This window comes from Entelurus aequoreus, linkage group LG21, assembly GCF_033978785.1.
Source record: "Entelurus aequoreus isolate RoL-2023_Sb linkage group LG21, RoL_Eaeq_v1.1, whole genome shotgun sequence".
In the NCBI taxonomy this organism is placed as follows: Eukaryota; Metazoa; Chordata; class Actinopteri; order Syngnathiformes; family Syngnathidae; genus Entelurus; species Entelurus aequoreus.
The window spans coordinates 48,028,973-48,047,995 of record NC_084751.1 but is presented as its reverse complement, the minus strand read 5'-3'; the positions used below and the strand labels follow the sequence as shown (position 1 = coordinate 48,047,995).

General features: G+C 35.5%; 1 protein-coding gene across 3 annotated transcripts in view; it reads left to right on the top strand.

The window, feature by feature from the left end:
• The window catches only part of LOC133639104 (SKI family transcriptional corepressor 2-like), a 36,980-nt gene that overhangs the window by 13,640 nt on the left and 4,317 nt on the right, over nucleotides 1-19,023 (top strand). For all 3 annotated transcript variants that reach the window (XM_062032246.1, XM_062032248.1, XM_062032245.1), the window contains exon 5: nucleotides 16,472-16,537. In XM_062032246.1, the coding sequence (XP_061888230.1) occupies nucleotides 16,472-16,537 (66 nt within the window). The remainder of the gene's footprint in view (nucleotides 1-16,471; nucleotides 16,538-19,023) is intronic.

The following is a 19,023-nucleotide window of genomic DNA, read 5'->3' as shown; positions in this document are numbered from 1 at the left end:
GTGCAAGGAATATATATATATATATATATATATATATATATATATATATATATATATATATATATATATATATATATATATATATATATATATATATATATATATATATATATATATATATATATATATTAGGGCTGCAACTAACGATTAATTTGATAATCGATTAATCTGTCGATTATTACTTCGATTAATAATCGGATAAAAGAGACAAACTACATTTCTATCCTATCCAGTATTTTATTGAAAAAAAACAGCATACTGGCACCATACTTATTTTGATTATTGTTTCTCAGCTGTTTGTAAATGTTGCAGTTTATAAATAAAGGTTTAGTAAAAAAAACAAAAAATAGAAAAGAAAATAAAAACCTCTGCGCATGCGCATAGCATAGATCCAACGAATCGATGACTAAATTAATTGGCAATTATTTTTATAATCGATTTTAATCGATTTAATCGATTAGTTGTTGCAGCCCTAATATATATATATATTAGGGATGTCCGATAATGGCTTTTTGCCGATATCCGATATGCCGATATTGTCCAACTCTTTAATTACCGATACCGATATCAACCGATACCGATATCAACCGATATATACAGTCGTGGAATTAACACATTATTATGCCTAATTTGGACAACCAGGTATGGTGAAGATAAGGTACTTTTTAAAAAAATGAATCAAATAAAATAAGATAAATAAATTAAAAACATTTTCTTGAATAAAAAAGAAAGTAAAACAATATAAAAAGAGTTACATAGAAACTAGTAATTAATGAAAATTTGTAAAATTAACTGTTAAAGGTTAGTACTATTAGTGGAGCAGCAGCACGCACAATCATGTGTGCTTACGGACTGTATCCCTTGCAGACTGTATTGATATATATTGATATATAATGTAGGAAGCAGAATATTAATAACAGAAAGAAACAACCCTTTTGTGTGAATGGGGGAGGGAGGTTTTTTGGGTTGGTGCACTAATTGTAAGTGTATCTTGTGTTTTTTATGTGGATTTAATAAAAAATAAAAAAACAACAAACAAACAAAAAAACGATACTGATAATAAAAAAAACGATACAGATAATTTCCGATATTACATTTTAACGCATTTATCGGCCGATAATATCGGCAGACCGATATTATCGGACATCTCTAATATATATATATATATATATATATGATTTTGCAGTAAGATGAAATATGTCAAATAATGGTGATATTTGCTTATTTTCTGTCTGATAAGATCATTCTTCTCACTAAGCAGATTTGATGTTAGAGTGTTTTACTTGTTTGAAGTGTTTTGGTCCTAAATGATGTCAGTAAGATATTACAGCTTGTTGCTGAGATTTGATGAGCTATATTGAGTAAAACATGCTTGAAACTAGAATATCAAGTGTTGCAAAGCTGTGTCATCAACACTCACAAGTAGAAAACTACTTTTTTAAAGTCATCATTTCTTATTTCAAGCATGAAATAAAAATATCATGACTTTGACACAATTGTGTGTCATAATTAAAACAGATGACAGCCAAATGGACTTTGCTGTTTTATTTTCAATGAAACAATAGAAAACACGTACTCATATAGTAGTACAGTTGGCACAGTACAGTGAACTGACAGTTAATATTTCAACATTTAATATTTCTAACAATTTTGAACAGAAATAGTTCATGCACATTCAGATAAATTCTTCAAAATTACAATTAAAAACATTTTCGTCCGGGGGCCGGGCTGTATATATGCACACTAATTGACTGAAAGAGCACGCACTTGGCGTGATGATGTCATGTTATCCATGGAAAAATGCATTTTTAGACAATATGATTAGCCTGAGCGGCTAGGAGACCCCGAGAGTAACAAGCCTTGCTTTGTTGAATTTCCATTAAGAACAATAAATTAGTTTTTAGTATAAGTTTGCTGGTTTGAAGAAATGTAATACCGAGTGCATATCATTATGTCAAGATAATGGCACTAGCATTTACTTCATTTAAGAATATTTTTCAACATATTGAGCAAAAAGGTCTCTTTTTTTTTCTACCAAGAAAAGTGCACTTGTTATTAGTGAGAATATACTTATTTTAAGCTATTTTTGCGTTCTTTGAGGTTAGCTCATTTGACTTGTTTTGCAAAGTCTTGACAAGCCACATTTTCTTGTTCTATTGGCAGATAATTTTGCTTAGTTCACATAAAATACCCCTCATTTATGTCTGTTTTTTTCTTGTTTTTGAACACTGACTTTGTGCAGTGTACACATACTGTCTGTCTTTGCTGTATAGAAATAACACAATTGTTTAATTGGCTAACCTTAGCCGGCTTAGTGTAAACGGGGCCTAGCAGCCGAGTTGTCGCCGAGTCCTGGGCTCTCCAGGGGGCCGTTATAGTTCAAGAAGGAAACATCAGCAGCACCAATATCGCCGCAGACATAATTGCCTTTTTTTTCTTTTCCCCTCCTTCCTCGGTGCTTAGGAGAGGGGAAGAGAAGAAAAAAAAGCCTTGCTGTTTGAAAAAGATCACGGCTTATTGCCTTTTTATATCTGTCAGGAAGACATTAAAAGTGCTTTATGACATCTGTGCCAACGTTTATATCTCGCACGCACACACGCCGTAATGATCCCCGCACATAATGTGGAATGTATTTCCAAAAATTACACGAAACAAATTAAATGAGACCACCTTTCCCCCCTGATTGCCAAACGTCTCCCTGGGCGCTGGCGAAGCTCGACGTGATTAGAAGGCCTGACTCCTCTGAGGACCCCCCCACACCCCCCACACCCCCACCCATACCTCCACTGTCTTTAAACTCTCTCTGTTTCCAGAGAGAGAGAGAGGAGAAAAAAAAAAAAATCTAATTTTCCATTTATGTAATGCAAACCGCTTTGGCTTTGACTATTCACGGTTAATTGACTGTCAAACGAGGTTGTTATCCTCGGGCACTGTCTGCAAATGTGCTTGTCAAATGAGACAGAGAGAGGAGAGAGAAGGAGAAAGTCTCTGCTCCAGATGAGAGAAAGGAGCATAGGCGGGTTTAGGAGAGCGCTTCATTATCACAAACACATGCGTGACGTGCACTTTTTTCTCAGTTGGCGTCTGACGATGTCGTGTGGAACAAACATCTAATGTCTGCCTTGTTCAAGCAGGGGCGTAGCACCACATTCTGGGGGCCCACACCCAACGTTGCCCCCCGCACAAACACACACATAATATGCTTACATAAAAGGAATTATTATAGTGATATATATATATAGTGATATATTATAGTGAGCCTGGGCGATATGGCCTAAAATGTGAATTTTTTATCCCCCTACTTTTTAGAGAAACCATTTAATTCAAATGACAGAGCTATAGAAGTCAACAACGTTTATATTCTGACTTAAAAACACTACTTTTAACGTGTTAATTGCTGTTAAAGTGTAAAAAGAAGTCAACAATGTTTATATTCTGACTTAAAAACACTATTTTTAATGTGTTAATTGCTGTTAAAGTGTAAAAAGAAGTCAACAATGTTTATATTCTGACTTGCATGCATTACATACTACACATTACCTTTTGCACTACATTAATTTATATCATTATGTGTTGTCAACTTTGTACTTTTTTTATGTCATTGCCTGAAAAAAATAAATAAATGGGGGGAAAAAAATGAAATGACTTAAAAACACTATTTTTAATGTCTTAATTGCCGTTAAAGTGTAAAAAGAAGTCAACAATGTTTATATTGTGAATTAAAAACACTATTTTCAACTTGGTAATTGCTTTTAAAGCGTAAAAAGAAGTCAACAATGTTTATATTCGGACTTAAAAACACTATTTTTAATGTGTTAATTGCTGTTAAAATGTAAAAAGAAGTCAACAATGTTTATATTCTGACTTGCATGCATTACATACTATACATTACCTTTTGCACTACATTAATTTATATCATTATGTGTTGTCAACTTTGTACTTTTTTATGTCATTGCCTGAAATAAATAAATAAATGGGGGGAAAAAAATGAAATGACTTAAAAACACCATTTTTAATTGCTGTTAAAGTGTAATAAGAAGTCAACCATGTTTATATTCTGAATTAAAAACACTATTTTCAACTTGGTAATTGCTTTTAAAGCATAAAAAGAAGTCAACAATGTTTATATTCGGACTTAAAAACACTATTTTTAATTTGTTAATTGCTGTTAAAGTGTAAAAAGAAGTCAACAATGTTTATATTCTGACTTGCATGCATTACATACTATACATTACCTTTTGCACTACATTAATTTATATCATTATGTGTTGTCAACTTTGTACTTTTTTATGTCATTGCCTGAAATAAATAAATAAATGGGGAAAAAAAATGAAATGACTTAAAAACACTATTTTTAATGTGTTAATTGCCGTTAAAGTGTAAAAAGAAGTCAACAATGTTTGTATTCTGACTTGCATGCATTACATACTACACATTACCTTTTGCACTATATTAATTTATATCATTATGTGTTGTCAACTTTGTACTTTTTTATGTCATTGCCTGAAATAAATAAATAAATGGGAAAAAAAATGAAATGACTTAAAAACACTATTTTTAATGTGTTAATTGCCGTTAAAGTGTAATAAGAAGTCAACAATGTTTATATTCTGACTTGAAAACACTATTTTTAACGTGTTAATTGCCGTTAAAGTGTAAAAAGAAGTCAACAATGTTTATATTCTGAATTAAAAACACTATTTTCAACTTGGTAATTGCTTTTAAAGCGTAAAAAGAAGTCAACAATGTTCATATTCTGACTTGAAAACACAATTTTTAACATGTTAATTGCTGTTAAAGTGTAAAAAGAAGTCAACAATGTTTATATTCTGACTTGCATGCATTACATACTATACATTACCTTTTGCACTACATTAATTTATATCATTATGTGTTGTCAACTTTGTACTTTTTTATTTCATTGCCTGAAATAAATAAATAAATGAAAAAAAAAAGGAAATGACTTAAAAACACTATTTTTAATGTGTTAATTGCCGTTAAAGTGTAATAAGAAGTCAACAATGTTTATATTCTGAATTAAAAACACAATTTTCAACTTGGTAATTGCTTTTAAAGCGTAAAAAGAAGTCAACAATGTTTATATTCTTACTTAAAAACACTATTTTTAATGTGTTAATTGCTGTTAAAGTGTAAAAAGAAGTCAACAAGGTTTATATTCTGACTTGCATGCATTACATACTACACATTACCTTTTGCACTATATTAATTTATATCATTATGTGTTGTCAACTTTGTACATTTTTTATGTCATTGCCTGAAATAAATAAATAAATGGGAAAAAAAATGAAATGACTTAAAATCACAATTTTTAATGTGTTAATTGCTGTTAAAGTGTAATAAGAAGTCAACAATGTTTATATTCTGACTTGAAAACACTATTTTTAACGTGTTAATTGCTGTTAAAGTGTAAAAAGAAGTCAACAATGTTTATATTCTGACTTAAAAACACTACTTTTAATGTGTTAATTGCTGTTAAAGTGTAAAAAGAAGTCAACAATGTTTATATTCTGACTTGCATGCATTACATACTATACATTACCTTTTGCACTATATTAATTTATATCATTATGTGCTGTCAACTTTGTACTTTTTTATGTCATTGCCTGAAATAAATAAATAAATGGGGGAAAAAAATGAAATGACTTAAAAACACTATTTTTAATGTGTTAATTGCCGTTAAAGTGTAATAAGAAGTCAACAATGTTTATATTCTGACTTGAAAACACTATTTTTAACGTGTTAATTGCTGTTAAAGTGTAAAAAGAAGTCAACAATGTTTATATTCTGAATTAAAAACACTATTTTTAACTTAATTGCTGTTAAATTGTAAAAATAAGTCAATAATGTTTATATTCTGACTTAAAAACACCATTTTGAACGTAATTGCTGTTAAAGTGTAAAAAAATGTCAAAATTTGTTTATATTTTGACTTAAAAACACTTTTTTTAACTTGTTAATTGCTGGTAAAGTGTAAAAAGAAGTCAACAATGTTTATATTCTGAATTAAAAACACTATTTTTAACTTAATTGCTGTTAAAATGTAAAAAAATGTCAAAATGTGTTTATATTCTGACCTAAAAACACTATTTTTAACTTGTTAATTGCTGTTAAAGTGTAAAAAGAAGTCAACAATGTTTATATTCTGAATTAAAAACACTATTTTCAACTTTTAAAGTGTAAATAGAAGTCAACAATGTTTATATTCTGACTTGCATGCATTACATACTACACATTACCTTTTGCACTACATTAATTTATATCATTATGTGTTGTCAACTTTGTACTTTTTTTATGTCATTGCCTGAAATAAATAAATAAATGGAAAAAAAAATGAAATGACTTAAAAACACTATTTTTAATGTGTTGATTGCCGTTAAAGTGTAATAAGAAGGCAACAATGTTTATATTCTGAATTAAAAACACAATTTTCAACTTGGTAATTGCTTTTAAAGTGTAAAAAGAAGTCAACAATGTTTATATTCTGACTTAAAAACACTATTTTTAATGTGTTAATTGCTGTTAAAGTGTAAAAAGAAGTCAACAATGTTTATATTCTGACTTGCATGCATTACATACTACACATTGTCAGAGCTTGGTCTTTGGCGTGGTTTGCTCTCCCGTGGTGCAAAAGAAATGGAACGGACGTGGCGTGCAGGTAAAGACATAGTTTAATTATAACTATAAACTACAAAGTACAAACAAAAGGGTACAAACAAAAGGCGCTCACAGCGGAGGTAAAAAAACTTCACTAGGAAAAAACAAAAGGCGCGCACAATGGCGGAGAACTATGAACATTTAAACAAAAACTTACGTGACAAGAAACTGTGAACATGGCATGAATGTGTGATGTCGCCAGGACAAACAACAGAAACAGAAAAGCCTATATAGTGACATGATAAGTGAAAACAGGTGCGTGACTAACTGTGAACAGGTGCGTGACATGACAATGTGAAAACGTGAGACAGGTGTGTGTGAGTCCAAACGTGGAACAGGTGAAACTAATGAGTAACCATGGAAACAAAACCAGGAAGTGAAACCAGGAACTAAGGAAGTGTCCAAAAAACAAAACAGCACATGGCCAAACAAAAACATGAACATGACAGAACCCCCCCCTTACGGACAGATCCCAGATGTCCAAAAACAAAAAACAGGATCAAGAGTCATGGGAGGGGGGGAGGGGGACATGGCGGTGGATCGCCAGACCAGGTGTCCCCGAATCCACCGGGGCAGAGTCAGGTGGCGACGGCGGGTAGACCGCCGCTGAACCTGACGAGGTGGGCGACCTGGGAATGGCCACATTCGTGGCAGACGAGGAGGTGGGCGCGTTGTCGTGGCAGGCGGCGAAGCTTGGCGTGGCGGGTCTTGACGAGGGTCTTGGTCTTGGCATGGGTCTTGGTCTTGGTCTTGGCGAGGGTCTGGGTCTTGGTCTTGGACTTGGTCTTGGCGTGGTTGGTCTTGGTCTTGGACTTGGCGTGGTTGGTCTTGGTCTTGGACTCGGCGTGGTTGGTCTTGGTCTTGGCGTAGTTGGTCTTGGACTTGGTCTTGGTGTGGCTGTGCTTGGACTTGGTCTTGGTTTGGGTCACTTGGCGGGTCTTGGTCTTGGTCACTTGGCGGGTCTTGGTCTTGGTCACTTGGCGGGTCTTGGTCTTGGTCACTTGGCGGGTCTTGGTCTTGGCTTTGGTCTTGGCGTGGGGCAGCCACGGGCGGCACTTGGCGGCGTGGGGCAGCCACGGGCGGCACTTGGCGGCGTGGGGCAGCCACGGGCGGCACTTGGCGGCGTGGGGCTGCGACTGGCGGCACTTGGCGGCGTGGGGCAGCCACGGGCGGCACTCGGCGGCGTGGGGCTGCGACTGGCGGCACTTGGCGGCGTGGGGCTGCCACGGGCGGCACTTGGCGGCGTGGGGCAGCCACGGGCGGCACTTGGCGGCGTGGGGCAGCCACGGGCGGCACTTGGCGGCGTGGGGCAGCCACGGGCGGCACTTGGCGGCGTGGGGCAGCCACGGGCGGCACTTGGCGGCGTGGGGCAGCCACGGGCGGCACTTGGCGGCGAGCAGGTACTGGCGGCGCTTGGCGTGGAGCAGGTACTGGTGGCGCTTGGCGTGGAGCTGGGCGTGGAGCAGGTGGATCTTGGCATGGTCGAAAAACTGGTGGTGGCGGCCGTGCTGGTGGCTGTGGCTTGGCAGGTCGAAAGACAGGTGGTGGTGGTCGTGCTGGAGGCTGTGTCTTGGCGTGACGAAAGACTGGTGGTGGGGGTCGTGCTGGTGGCTGTGGCTTGGCAGGTCGAAAGACAGGTGGTTGTGGTCGTGCTGGAGGCTGTGGCTTGACGTGACGATGCTGAGCCACCCCACCTGAACAATTCCCAGCCCTAGCCCCCCCCTCAAGGAGCGGATACCAGACGCGCTCCCCGCGGTCTGGAACCGTCTTTTGGGGTGGGCGGAGGGGGTTCAGGAGGAGGGCAGAATCCTCCCCTCTAAATTGTCCAAAAGGTCTTTCGTTCCCCCCCACCTGGGCTTTTGTGGGTGAAAAAAAAATTTCTGACTTGGGCGTGGCATGAGTCCTGGGGGGCGGGGCATGAAAATTGGGTGACTGTGATTGACAGGATCTGATTTCTAAAAACATGTCTTGGTAATATTTAATCATGGATTTAGAGTCTTTGGTTGGATGTGGCTGACAAGAAAAAGAGTTCAGGGGAAAAAAATCCATGACGTCACCCACTGGCAGCGGCGTGACGTCGTCCTGGGGAAGCCGGGCTGGCTGCAGCTCGTTTCCGCCCGGAGGGGGAGGAGCTTGCGGGAACGATGCGTCCTTTCCAATGCTTGTGGAAGCCCTCCCTGACGTCCTTCGTTGGGAGCGGCGCTTCCGGGACTGCGGTGACGCAGCGCCATCCTCGGACCAAAAGGAGCTGATCGGCACCAGTTTGCCGGTCGGACCCCACATGAGATCCCTGCGCTCCATGGGGGAATGGCGGAGTGTCTCGGCTTCCATGGCGCGCAGGACCTCCCACGTTACGTCGTCAAAATTGTCCCAATTTTTTGCGGGAGAGCTCTCGTGCTGGCGACATCTGTCAGAGCTTGGTCTTTGGCGTGGTTTGCTCTCCCGTGGTGCAAAAGAAATGGAACGGACGTGGCGTGCAGGTAAAGACATAGTTTAATTATAACTATAAACTACAAAGTACAAACAAAAGGGTACAAACAAAAGGCGCTCACAGCGGAGGTAAAAAAACTTCACTAGGAAAAAACAAAAGGCGCGCACAATGGCGGAGAACTATGAACATTAAACAAACAAAAACTTACGTGACAAGGAACTGTGAACATGGCATGAATGTGTGATGTCGCCAGGACAAACAACAGAAACAGAAAAGCCTATATAGTGACATGATAAGTGAAAACAGGTGCGTGACTAACTGTGAACAGGTGCGTGACATGACAATGTGAAAACGTGAGACAGGTGTGTGTGAGTCCAAACGTGGAACAGGTGAAACTAATGAGTAACCATGGAAACAAAACCAGGAAGTGAAACCAGGAACTAAGGAAGTGTCCAAAAAACAAAACAGCACATGGCCAAACAAAAACATGAACATGACACACATTACCTTTTGCACTACATTAATTTATATCATTATGTGCTGTCAACTTTGTACTTTTTTTATGTCATTGCCTGAAATAAATAAATAAATGGGAAAAAAAATGAAATGACTTAAAAACACTATTTTTAATGTGTTAATTGCCGTTAAAGTGTAATAAGAAGTCAACAATGTTTATATTCTGACCTGAAAACACTATTTTTAATGTGTTAATTGCTGTTAAAGTGTAAAAAGAAGTCAACAATGTTTATATTCTGACTTAAAAACACTATTTTTAATGTGTTAATTGCTGTTAAAGTGTAAAAAGAAGTCAACAATGTTTATATTTTGACTTACATGCATTACATACTATACATTACCTTTTGCACTACATTAGTTTATATCATTATGTGTTGTCAACTTTGTACTTTTTTATGTCATTGCCTGAAATGGGTTGAAAAAAATGAAATGACTTAAAAACACCATTTTTAATGTGTTAATTGCTGTTAAAGTGTAATAAGAAGTCAACAATGTTTATATTCTGAATTAAAAACACCATTTTCAACTTGGTAATTGCTTTTAAAGCGTAAAAAGAAGTCAACAATGTTTACATTCTGACTTGAAAACACTATTTTTAACATGTTAATTGCTGTTAAAATGTAAAAAGAAGTCAACAATGTTTATATTCTGAATTAAAAACACTATTTTCAACTTGGTAATTGCTTTTAAAGCGTAAAAAGAAGTCAACAATGTTTATATTCTGACTTAAAAACACAATTTTTAACGTGTTAATTGCTGCTAAAGTGTAAAAAGAAGTCAACAATGTTTATATTCTGAATTAAAAACACTATTTTTAACTTAATTGCTGTTAAATTGTAAAAATAAGTCAATAATGTTTATATTCTGACTTAAAAACACAATTTTTAATGTAATTGCTGTTAAAGTGTAAAAAAAAAATTGAAAATGTGTTTATATTCTGACTTAGAAACACTATTTTTAACTTGTTAATTGCTGTTAAAGTGTAAAAAGAAGTCAACAATGTTTATATTCTGAATTAAAAACAATATTTTTAACTTAATTGCTGTTAAAGTGTAAAAAAAATGTCAAAATATGTTTATATTCTGACCTAAAAATACTATTTTGAACTTGTTAATTGCTGTTAAAGTGTAAAAAGAAGTCAACAATGTTTATATTCTGAATTAAAAACACTATTTTCAACTTTTAAAGTGTAAATAGAAGTCAACAATGTTCATATTCTGACTTAAAAACACTTTTTTAAAACTTAATTGCTGTTAAAGTGTAAAAATAAGTCAATAATGTTTATATTCTGACTTAAAAACACAATTTTTGACTTAATTGCTGTTAAAGTATAAAAAAATGTCAACATTTGTTTATATTCTGACTAAAAAAACACTATTTTTAACTTGTTAATTGCTGTTAAAGTGTAAAAAGAAGGCAACAATGTTTATATTCTGAATCAAAAACACTATTTTTAATGTAATTGCTGTTAAAGTGTAAAAAAATGTCAACAATGTTTATATTTTGAATTAAAAACACTATTTTCAACTTTTAAAGTGTAAATAGAAGTCAACAATGTTCATATTCTGACTTAAAAACACTTTTTTTTAACTTAATTGCTGTTAAAGTGTAAAAAGAAGGCAACAATGTTTATATTCTGAATCAAAAACACTATTTTTAATGTAATTGCTGTTAAAGTGTAAAAAAATGTCAACAATGTTTATATTTTGAATTAAAAACACTATTTTCAACTTTTAAAGCGTAAATAGATATCAACAATGTTCATATTCTGACTTAAAAACACTTTTTTTTAAACTTAATTGCTGTTAAAGTGTAAAAATAAGTAAATAATGTTTATATTCTGACTTAGAAACACTATTTTTAACAACATACACTCCAATATACATATATATATATATATATATATATATATATATATATATATATATATATATATATATATATATATATATATATATATATATATATATATATATATATATATATATATATATATATATTTAAGATTTTTACAGAAAGTGCTTACAAATTCAATATAAAGTGGCCAGAAAATGAATGTAAATAAACAACCATGAATATGATTATAAAGATAACATATAAAAGATTTCCCTTCACTTATAAAGTCGAGATGATCAGATACGATAATACAAATCATAATAACACATTTGTGTTTGTTTATTTGAAGGACAATGTGCGGTTACATTAAGAAGATGGCTGCACCACATTTAGCACCGTGCTCGTTTCCATCTGTAGTCCTTTTATTGGTACTTTAACTTAACTTTTAACATCCACAATTGGAAGGATTGAAAATACACAACAATATTAAAATGACATAGTGATAATAAATGTAAAATACACAGAGGGCATGTGAGTTACACATCAAGTTACAGTACTTTAGCAGCTTATTTCAAGTGCAGAAGTCATCATTATTAGTACGATCATATTATCACTAAAGTCAGTGTTACCCATAAACTGCCAAGATACTTGTGGCGGTGGGGGCGTGGCCATGGGCGTGGTCACCATGACATCATCGAGCAATTTGCATAATTTACTACAATGATATGATTTTCTCTAAAAAGGCTCAAAAAATGTATACTTACTAATTAATAATAACAGTTTTGTTTTAAACGTCCATCCATCCATCCATTTTACAGTATAATTACAACACTTTATGTACATATTTATATACAGATTTGAACAATAAGTTATTCACTGAAATATATTTATTAATTGTGGTTCTTACAAAAAATATATCTTGTAAAATATAAAAGCTAAAATGTCTCTTAAAGCTCTGCCCCTTTAATTAGTGCATACTAAATCATTTAACTTTAGCCTACTACTACAAGCATATTATTTACCAGCAACATAAAGTGAAACAGAGGCAGAGGTGTCCTGCCACAGTCAGTAACAAATAAACAGAAAACAGTAGTGGTCAAATACAAATAAGGCAACAAGAGAAGTATCCTACACTTCTCTTTTGTAAAGTAAATGTGAACAGCCTATATGGGCATCTACATCAACTATATGATATGCCTGAGAAGCTGGACAGGACAAAAAAATAAAAAAAATAAAAATATATATATATTTTTTATTTTTTTATTTGTGGCGGACGTAATTCTTTCGTGGCGGGCCGCCACAAATAAATTAATGTGTGGGAAACACTGAAAGTCCATCTCATGGGCCTCTGTTTCCAACTTTAATCAGGGGTCTTTAAACGCACCACGGTTATGTGCAATGAGAAGCAAAACTTCAACTTAACTTTCTCCTGCGCTGCCACAGATCGATTCATCACATATTTACCTTTGTTCTGTCACCTCATCCCTGGTAGAACATGTCGGTGCGGTGTGTGTGAACGTTTAAATGGGAGTTTAGATGATGTCACAACGTTTGTGTTCCATGCAGGTGGAATTAACCAAGTTGCATGTTTGATACGGAGGTGTAGGTGTAGTCTTTCTTCATTTTGCAATATACCATACCAACATTATTTATACAAGCCTTTATGTCATGATCTGTGGTCTGGATCAGGTTTTTGTTATTCTAGTTCCTGTTTTTGTGCATCCTTGTTTGTTTTAGTTTCCATGACGACTGATTAGTTTCACCTGCCTCATGCACCTGCTCTAATTAGAGACTATTATTTAAGCCTGTTTTCGCCAGTTAGTCGTCCTGGCGCCATTGCTTGTTTTCATGCGTTACCATCGTTCTTGCTGCTGTAGTGGATTGTCCGAAGCTTAAGCAGGCAACAAAAGTAGTTTTAGTACAACAAATTTGTTTACCCATTATCAGAAGTGCAGGTTGAATTGAGTTGGCCGTGCAGACAGACCACATGTTACTCCGGAGCAAACAAGACACACACAAGGCAAAATCACTGTCGAGTTCCGGTCTTCTGCCATTTTTTATATGTCTCTTGTGCGTCACTGTTTTTATCTAGTGCGTCATGATTGTTTTGTTTTGGTTTGTCTGTTCCAAAACAACCTTGTATCTCTTAGTCATATTTGGAAAATCTAAACATTCTGTAGACAGGTTGGCATAACTCCATATTCACCTTTGTCCCACATCTGGTCCATTCAATGGCACAAAATAGAAGAGAATTGAAAATGAGCGGACATTCTTAATAGACAAGTAATATAGGTCAAAAAGTCAGAAATTCTACGACACTGCTCTTTTCTTGCCACAGTAAGTCTTGCTTATTCCATGCGACTCCATCGTTAATGCTATTTGTTTCATGCCATAGTTTAGTGAGGTTTTCATGTCCATAATTTAGTGAGGTTTTCATGCCATAGTTTAGTGAGGTTTTCATGCCATAGTTTAGTGAGGTTTTCATGCCATAATTTAGTGAGGTTTTCATGTCCATAGTTTAGTGAGGTTTTCATGTCCATAGTTTAGTGAAGTTTTCATGCCATAGTTTAGTGAGGTTTTCATGCCATAGTTTAGTGAGGTTTTCATGCCATAATTTAGTGAGGTTTTCATGCCCATAGTTTAGTGAGGTTTTCATGTCCATAGTTTAGTGAGGTTTTCATGCCATAGTTTAGTGAGGTTTTCATGCCATAATTTAGTGAGGTTTTCATGCCATAATTTAGTGAGGTTTTCATGTCCATAGTTTAGTGAGGTTTTCATGTCCATAGTTTAGTGAGGTTTTCATGCCATAATTTAGTGAGGTTTTCATGTCCATAGTTTAGTGAGGTTTTCATGCCATAATTTAGTGAGGTTTTCATGTTCATAGTTTAGTGAGGTTTTCATGTCCATAGTTTAGTGAGGTTTTCATGTCCATAGTTTAGTGAGGTTTTCATGCCATAGTTTAGTGAGGTTTTCATGCCATAGTTTAGTGAGGTTTTCATGTCCATAGTTTAGTGAGGTTTTCATGCCATAGTTTAGTGATGTTTTCATGCCATAATTTAGTGAGGTTTTCATGTCCATAGTTTAGTGAGGTTTTCCTGTCCATAGTTTAATGAGGTTTTCATGTCCATAGTTTAGTGAGGTTTTCATGCCATAGTTTAGTGAGGTTTTCATGCCATAGTTTAGTGAGGTTTTCATGTCCATAATTTAGTGAGGTTTTCATGCCATAGTTTAGTGAGGTTTTCATGTCCATAGTTTAGTGAGGTTTTCATGCCATAGTTTAGTGAGGTTTTCATGCCATAATTTAGTGAGGTTTTCATGTCCATAGTTTAGTGAGGTTTTCATGTCCATAGTTTAGTGAGGTTTTCATGCCATAGTTTAGTGAGGTTTTCATGCCATAGTTTAGTGAGGTTTTCATGTCCATAGTTTAGTGAGGTTTTCATGTCCATAGTTTCGTGAGGTTTTCATGCCATAGTTTAGTGAGGTTTTCATGCCATAATTTAGTGAGGTTTTCATGCCATAGTTTAGTGAGGTTTTCATGCCATAGTTTAGTGAGGTTTTCATGCCATAATTTAGTGAGGTTTTCATGTCCATAGTTTAGTGAGGTTTTCATGTCCATAGTTTAGTGAGGTTTTCATGCCATAGTTTAGTGAGGTTTTCATGCCATAATTTAGTGAGGTTTTCATGTCCATAGTTTAGTGAGGTTTTCATGTCCATAGTTTAGTGAGGTTTTCATGCCATAGTTTAGTGAGGTTTTCATGTCCATAGTTTAGTGAGGTTTTCATGTCCATAGTTTAGTGAGGTTTTCATGTCCATAGTTTAGTGAGGTTTTCATGTCCATAGTTTAGTGAGGTTTTCATGTCCATAGTTTAGTGAGGTTTTCATGTCCATAGTTTAGTGAGGTTTTCATGTCCATAGTTTCGTGTTTCATGTCTTGAGTTGTTTTGCCTCGTGTGAACGGCACGCTTTCCTTTTGTTTTGGTTCCTGTCATTTCTGCTGTGTAGGATTAATTGATTTTAAAATATGTTCCTACCTGTTACCCTTGTCCGGAAAAGTCAGTTTGCATCTCGGGAGAACAAACTTTGCAGCCAGCTGCGAAACCCACCCCCTTCGTCATGACACTTTAGAAACAACCACAGTTGAAGAACAAAGGGCTGGAGACCACAAAGAAATACAGACAAAATGTGTATTGTCTGTGACGCCCCTTCTTATATATTAAATGATAAATGATAAATGGGTTATACTTGTATAGCGCTTTTCTACCTTCAAGGTACTCAAAGCGCTTTGACAGTATTTCCACATTTACCCATTCACACACACATTCACACACTGATGGCGGGAGCTGCCATGCAAGGCGCTAACCAGCAGCCATCAGAGGCAAAGGGTGAAGTGTCTTGCCCAAGGACACAACGGACGTGACCAGGAAGGTAGAAGGTGGGAATTGAACCCCAGTAACCAGCAACACTCCGATTGCTGGCACAGCCACTCTACCAACTTCGCCATGCCGTCCCCATATCATTATTGTATGGTCCTAATACTGCGTGGTCTGGCCTCAGTTTCAGTTTAAAAAAAAAGTCTGACCATTTCCAGTCATTCAAAAGAAGAGCAAAAATACAATTGCCTAAATATTTTCAAACTTAGCTTCCCCACTGCAACTTTTGCTCTCCTTATTTCATCAAAGCCTCCTAATGTTCTTTTTTCATGACCACAACGTTGAAAAGTTGTTTGTGTTCCTGAGGATGCACTGACACCTACAGGCCACATCTTGAACTACTGCTCAGCACTCAAGAAGACGCTGATCAATTGGGGCTTTTTAATGTCCTGTATCACTTATCCTCATTGGGGTCCTGGGTTCTATTCCGGCTGACTTTGAGGGGTCCATATGAGTGGTCACCTTAAATGTCAGGATGTGATGACGACACCCTCCAACTCCACACTGACATGTCAAACCTCCAACTCCTGAAAAACTCATCCATTGGATATTTATTCATGTGAAACTGTCTTTGTGTCTTCAGGAGATCAAAGTCAAGGAGCTGCTTCTCCGGTCACGCTAAAGAAGGACGTGGAGAACATGGAAAAAGGTAGACCACAACTTCATTTACCTGAGCTTCATTTACCATGAATTGATTAACGTGGACCCCGACTTAAACAAGTTGAAAAACTTATCGGGGTGTTACCATTCAGTGGTCAATTGTACGGAATATGTACTGTACTGTGCAACCTACTAATAAAAGTTTCAATCAATCAAAGCTAGAAGCAAGTAGTTACAAATGTCAAATTGAATGTAAAAATGTTATATTTTGACAATGTTGAGTTTGCGCTTGCTTACAGGGAGTTGCTCTTTGTGTTGCCCAATGTGTGTTTGTCATTGTTGTGTCTGCACTTGTGTTGTAGTTTGTGTACTTTCTAGACTGCTGTCATTTATTTCACTCTTAGCTGCACGGGCCACAAAATATGGGCGTTTGAGACCCTCGATTTACAATATCTACACTGCAAAAATTGAAATCTAAGGGTGATATTTGCTTATTTTCTGTCTGATAAGATCATTCTTCTCACTAAGCACATTTTATGTTAGAGTGTTTTACTTGTTTGAAGTGTTTTGCTCCTAAATGATCTCAGTGAGATATTACAGCTTGTTGCTGAGATTTGATGAGCTATATCAGTGTTTCCCATAAACTGCCAAGATACCTGTGGCGGTGGGGGCGTGGCTATGGGCGTGGTCACCATGATATCATCAAGTAATTTGCATAATTTACTACAATGATATAATTTCCCCAAAAAAGGCTCAAAAAATGTATACTTACTAATTAATAATAACAGTTTTGTTTTAAACTTCCATCCATCCATTTTACAGTATAATTACAACACTTTATGTACATATTTATATACAGATTTGAACAATAAGTTATTCACTGAAATATATTTATTAATTGTGGTTCTTACAAAAAATATATCTTATAAAATATAAAAGCTAAAATGTCTCTTAAAGCTCTGCCCCTTTAATTAGTGCATACTAAATAATTTAACTTTAGCCTACTACTACAAGCATATTATTTACCAGCAACATAAAGTGAAACAGGTGTCCTGCCACAGTCAGTAACAAATAAACAGAAAACAGTAGTGGTCAAATACAAATAAGGCAACAAGAGAAGTATCCTACACTTCTCTTTTGTAAAGTAAATGTGAACAGCCTATATGGGCATCTACATCTACTATATGATTTGCCTGAGAAGCTGGACAGGACAAAAAATAAAAATAATTTTTTTTTAAAAAAAACTAAAAAATCTATTTGTGGCGGACGTAATTCTTTCATGGCGGGTCGCCACAAATAAATGAATGTGTGGGAAACACTGTATATTCAATCCAATCAATCCAATCCACTTTATTTATATAGCACATTTACACAACAAGAATGTTTCCAAAGTGCTGCACAGCCATGTTAAAAACAATATTAAAAACAATATTAAAAACTATATTAAAAACAATATTATGCTACACCAATGACTGAATAAAAACAAAGAATAAATGAATAGAAAACCAATACAGAGACAATATAAAAAATAAATATGATTAAAAACGATTTTAAAGGGTGAAACCAATTAAAACAGTAAAATAGACATCAAAATTTATAACCCTAACCCTAACCACACAGGACAACAGAGGACAGAAGACCACACAACTCACGTAGTGTTAAAAGCCAAAGAATAAAAGTGGGTCTTTAGACGAGACTTAAAACACTCCACTGTGGGAGCAGTTTGAACATGGAGGGGCAGAGTGTTCCAGAGTTTAGGGCCGACCACAGAGAAGGCCCTGTCTCCCCTGGTTTTAAGTCTCGTCCTGGGCACCACGAGCTGGAGCTGGCTCTCGGACCTCAGAGCGCGCGCAGGAGTGTAAATTTGGATGAGGTCCGAGATATACTGAGGTGCCAGTCCATGTAAAGCTTTAAAAACAAACAGCAAGGATTTAAAATCAATTGTAAAATGAACAGGGAGCCAGTGCAAACTCCGAAGAATTGGGGTTATATGCTCACGTTTCCTGGCCCCTGTTAAAAGTCGTGCTGCCGCGTTCTGGACTAACTGCAACCGGGAGAGAGCTTTTTGGCTAATGCCAGCATAAAGTGCATTGCAGTAGTCTAGGCGACTTGAAATAAAAGCATGCACGACTTGTTCAAAAAGGTTAAAAGATAAAAATGGTTTTACCTTTGCTAAAAGACGAAGATGATAAAAACACGATTTTATCATCTTCTTATATTGAGTAAAACATGCTTGAAACTAGAATATCAAGTGTTGCAAAGCTGTGTCATCAACACTCACAAGTAGAAAACTACTTTTTTAAAGTCTATTTTCAATGAAACAATAGAACATACGTACTCATATAGTAGTACAGTTGGCACAGTACAGTAAAATGACAGTTAATATTTAAACATTTAACATGTGACATTAAATATATATATATATATATATATATATATATATATATATATATATATATATATATATATATATATATATATATATATATATATATATATATATATATATATATATATATATATATATATATATAT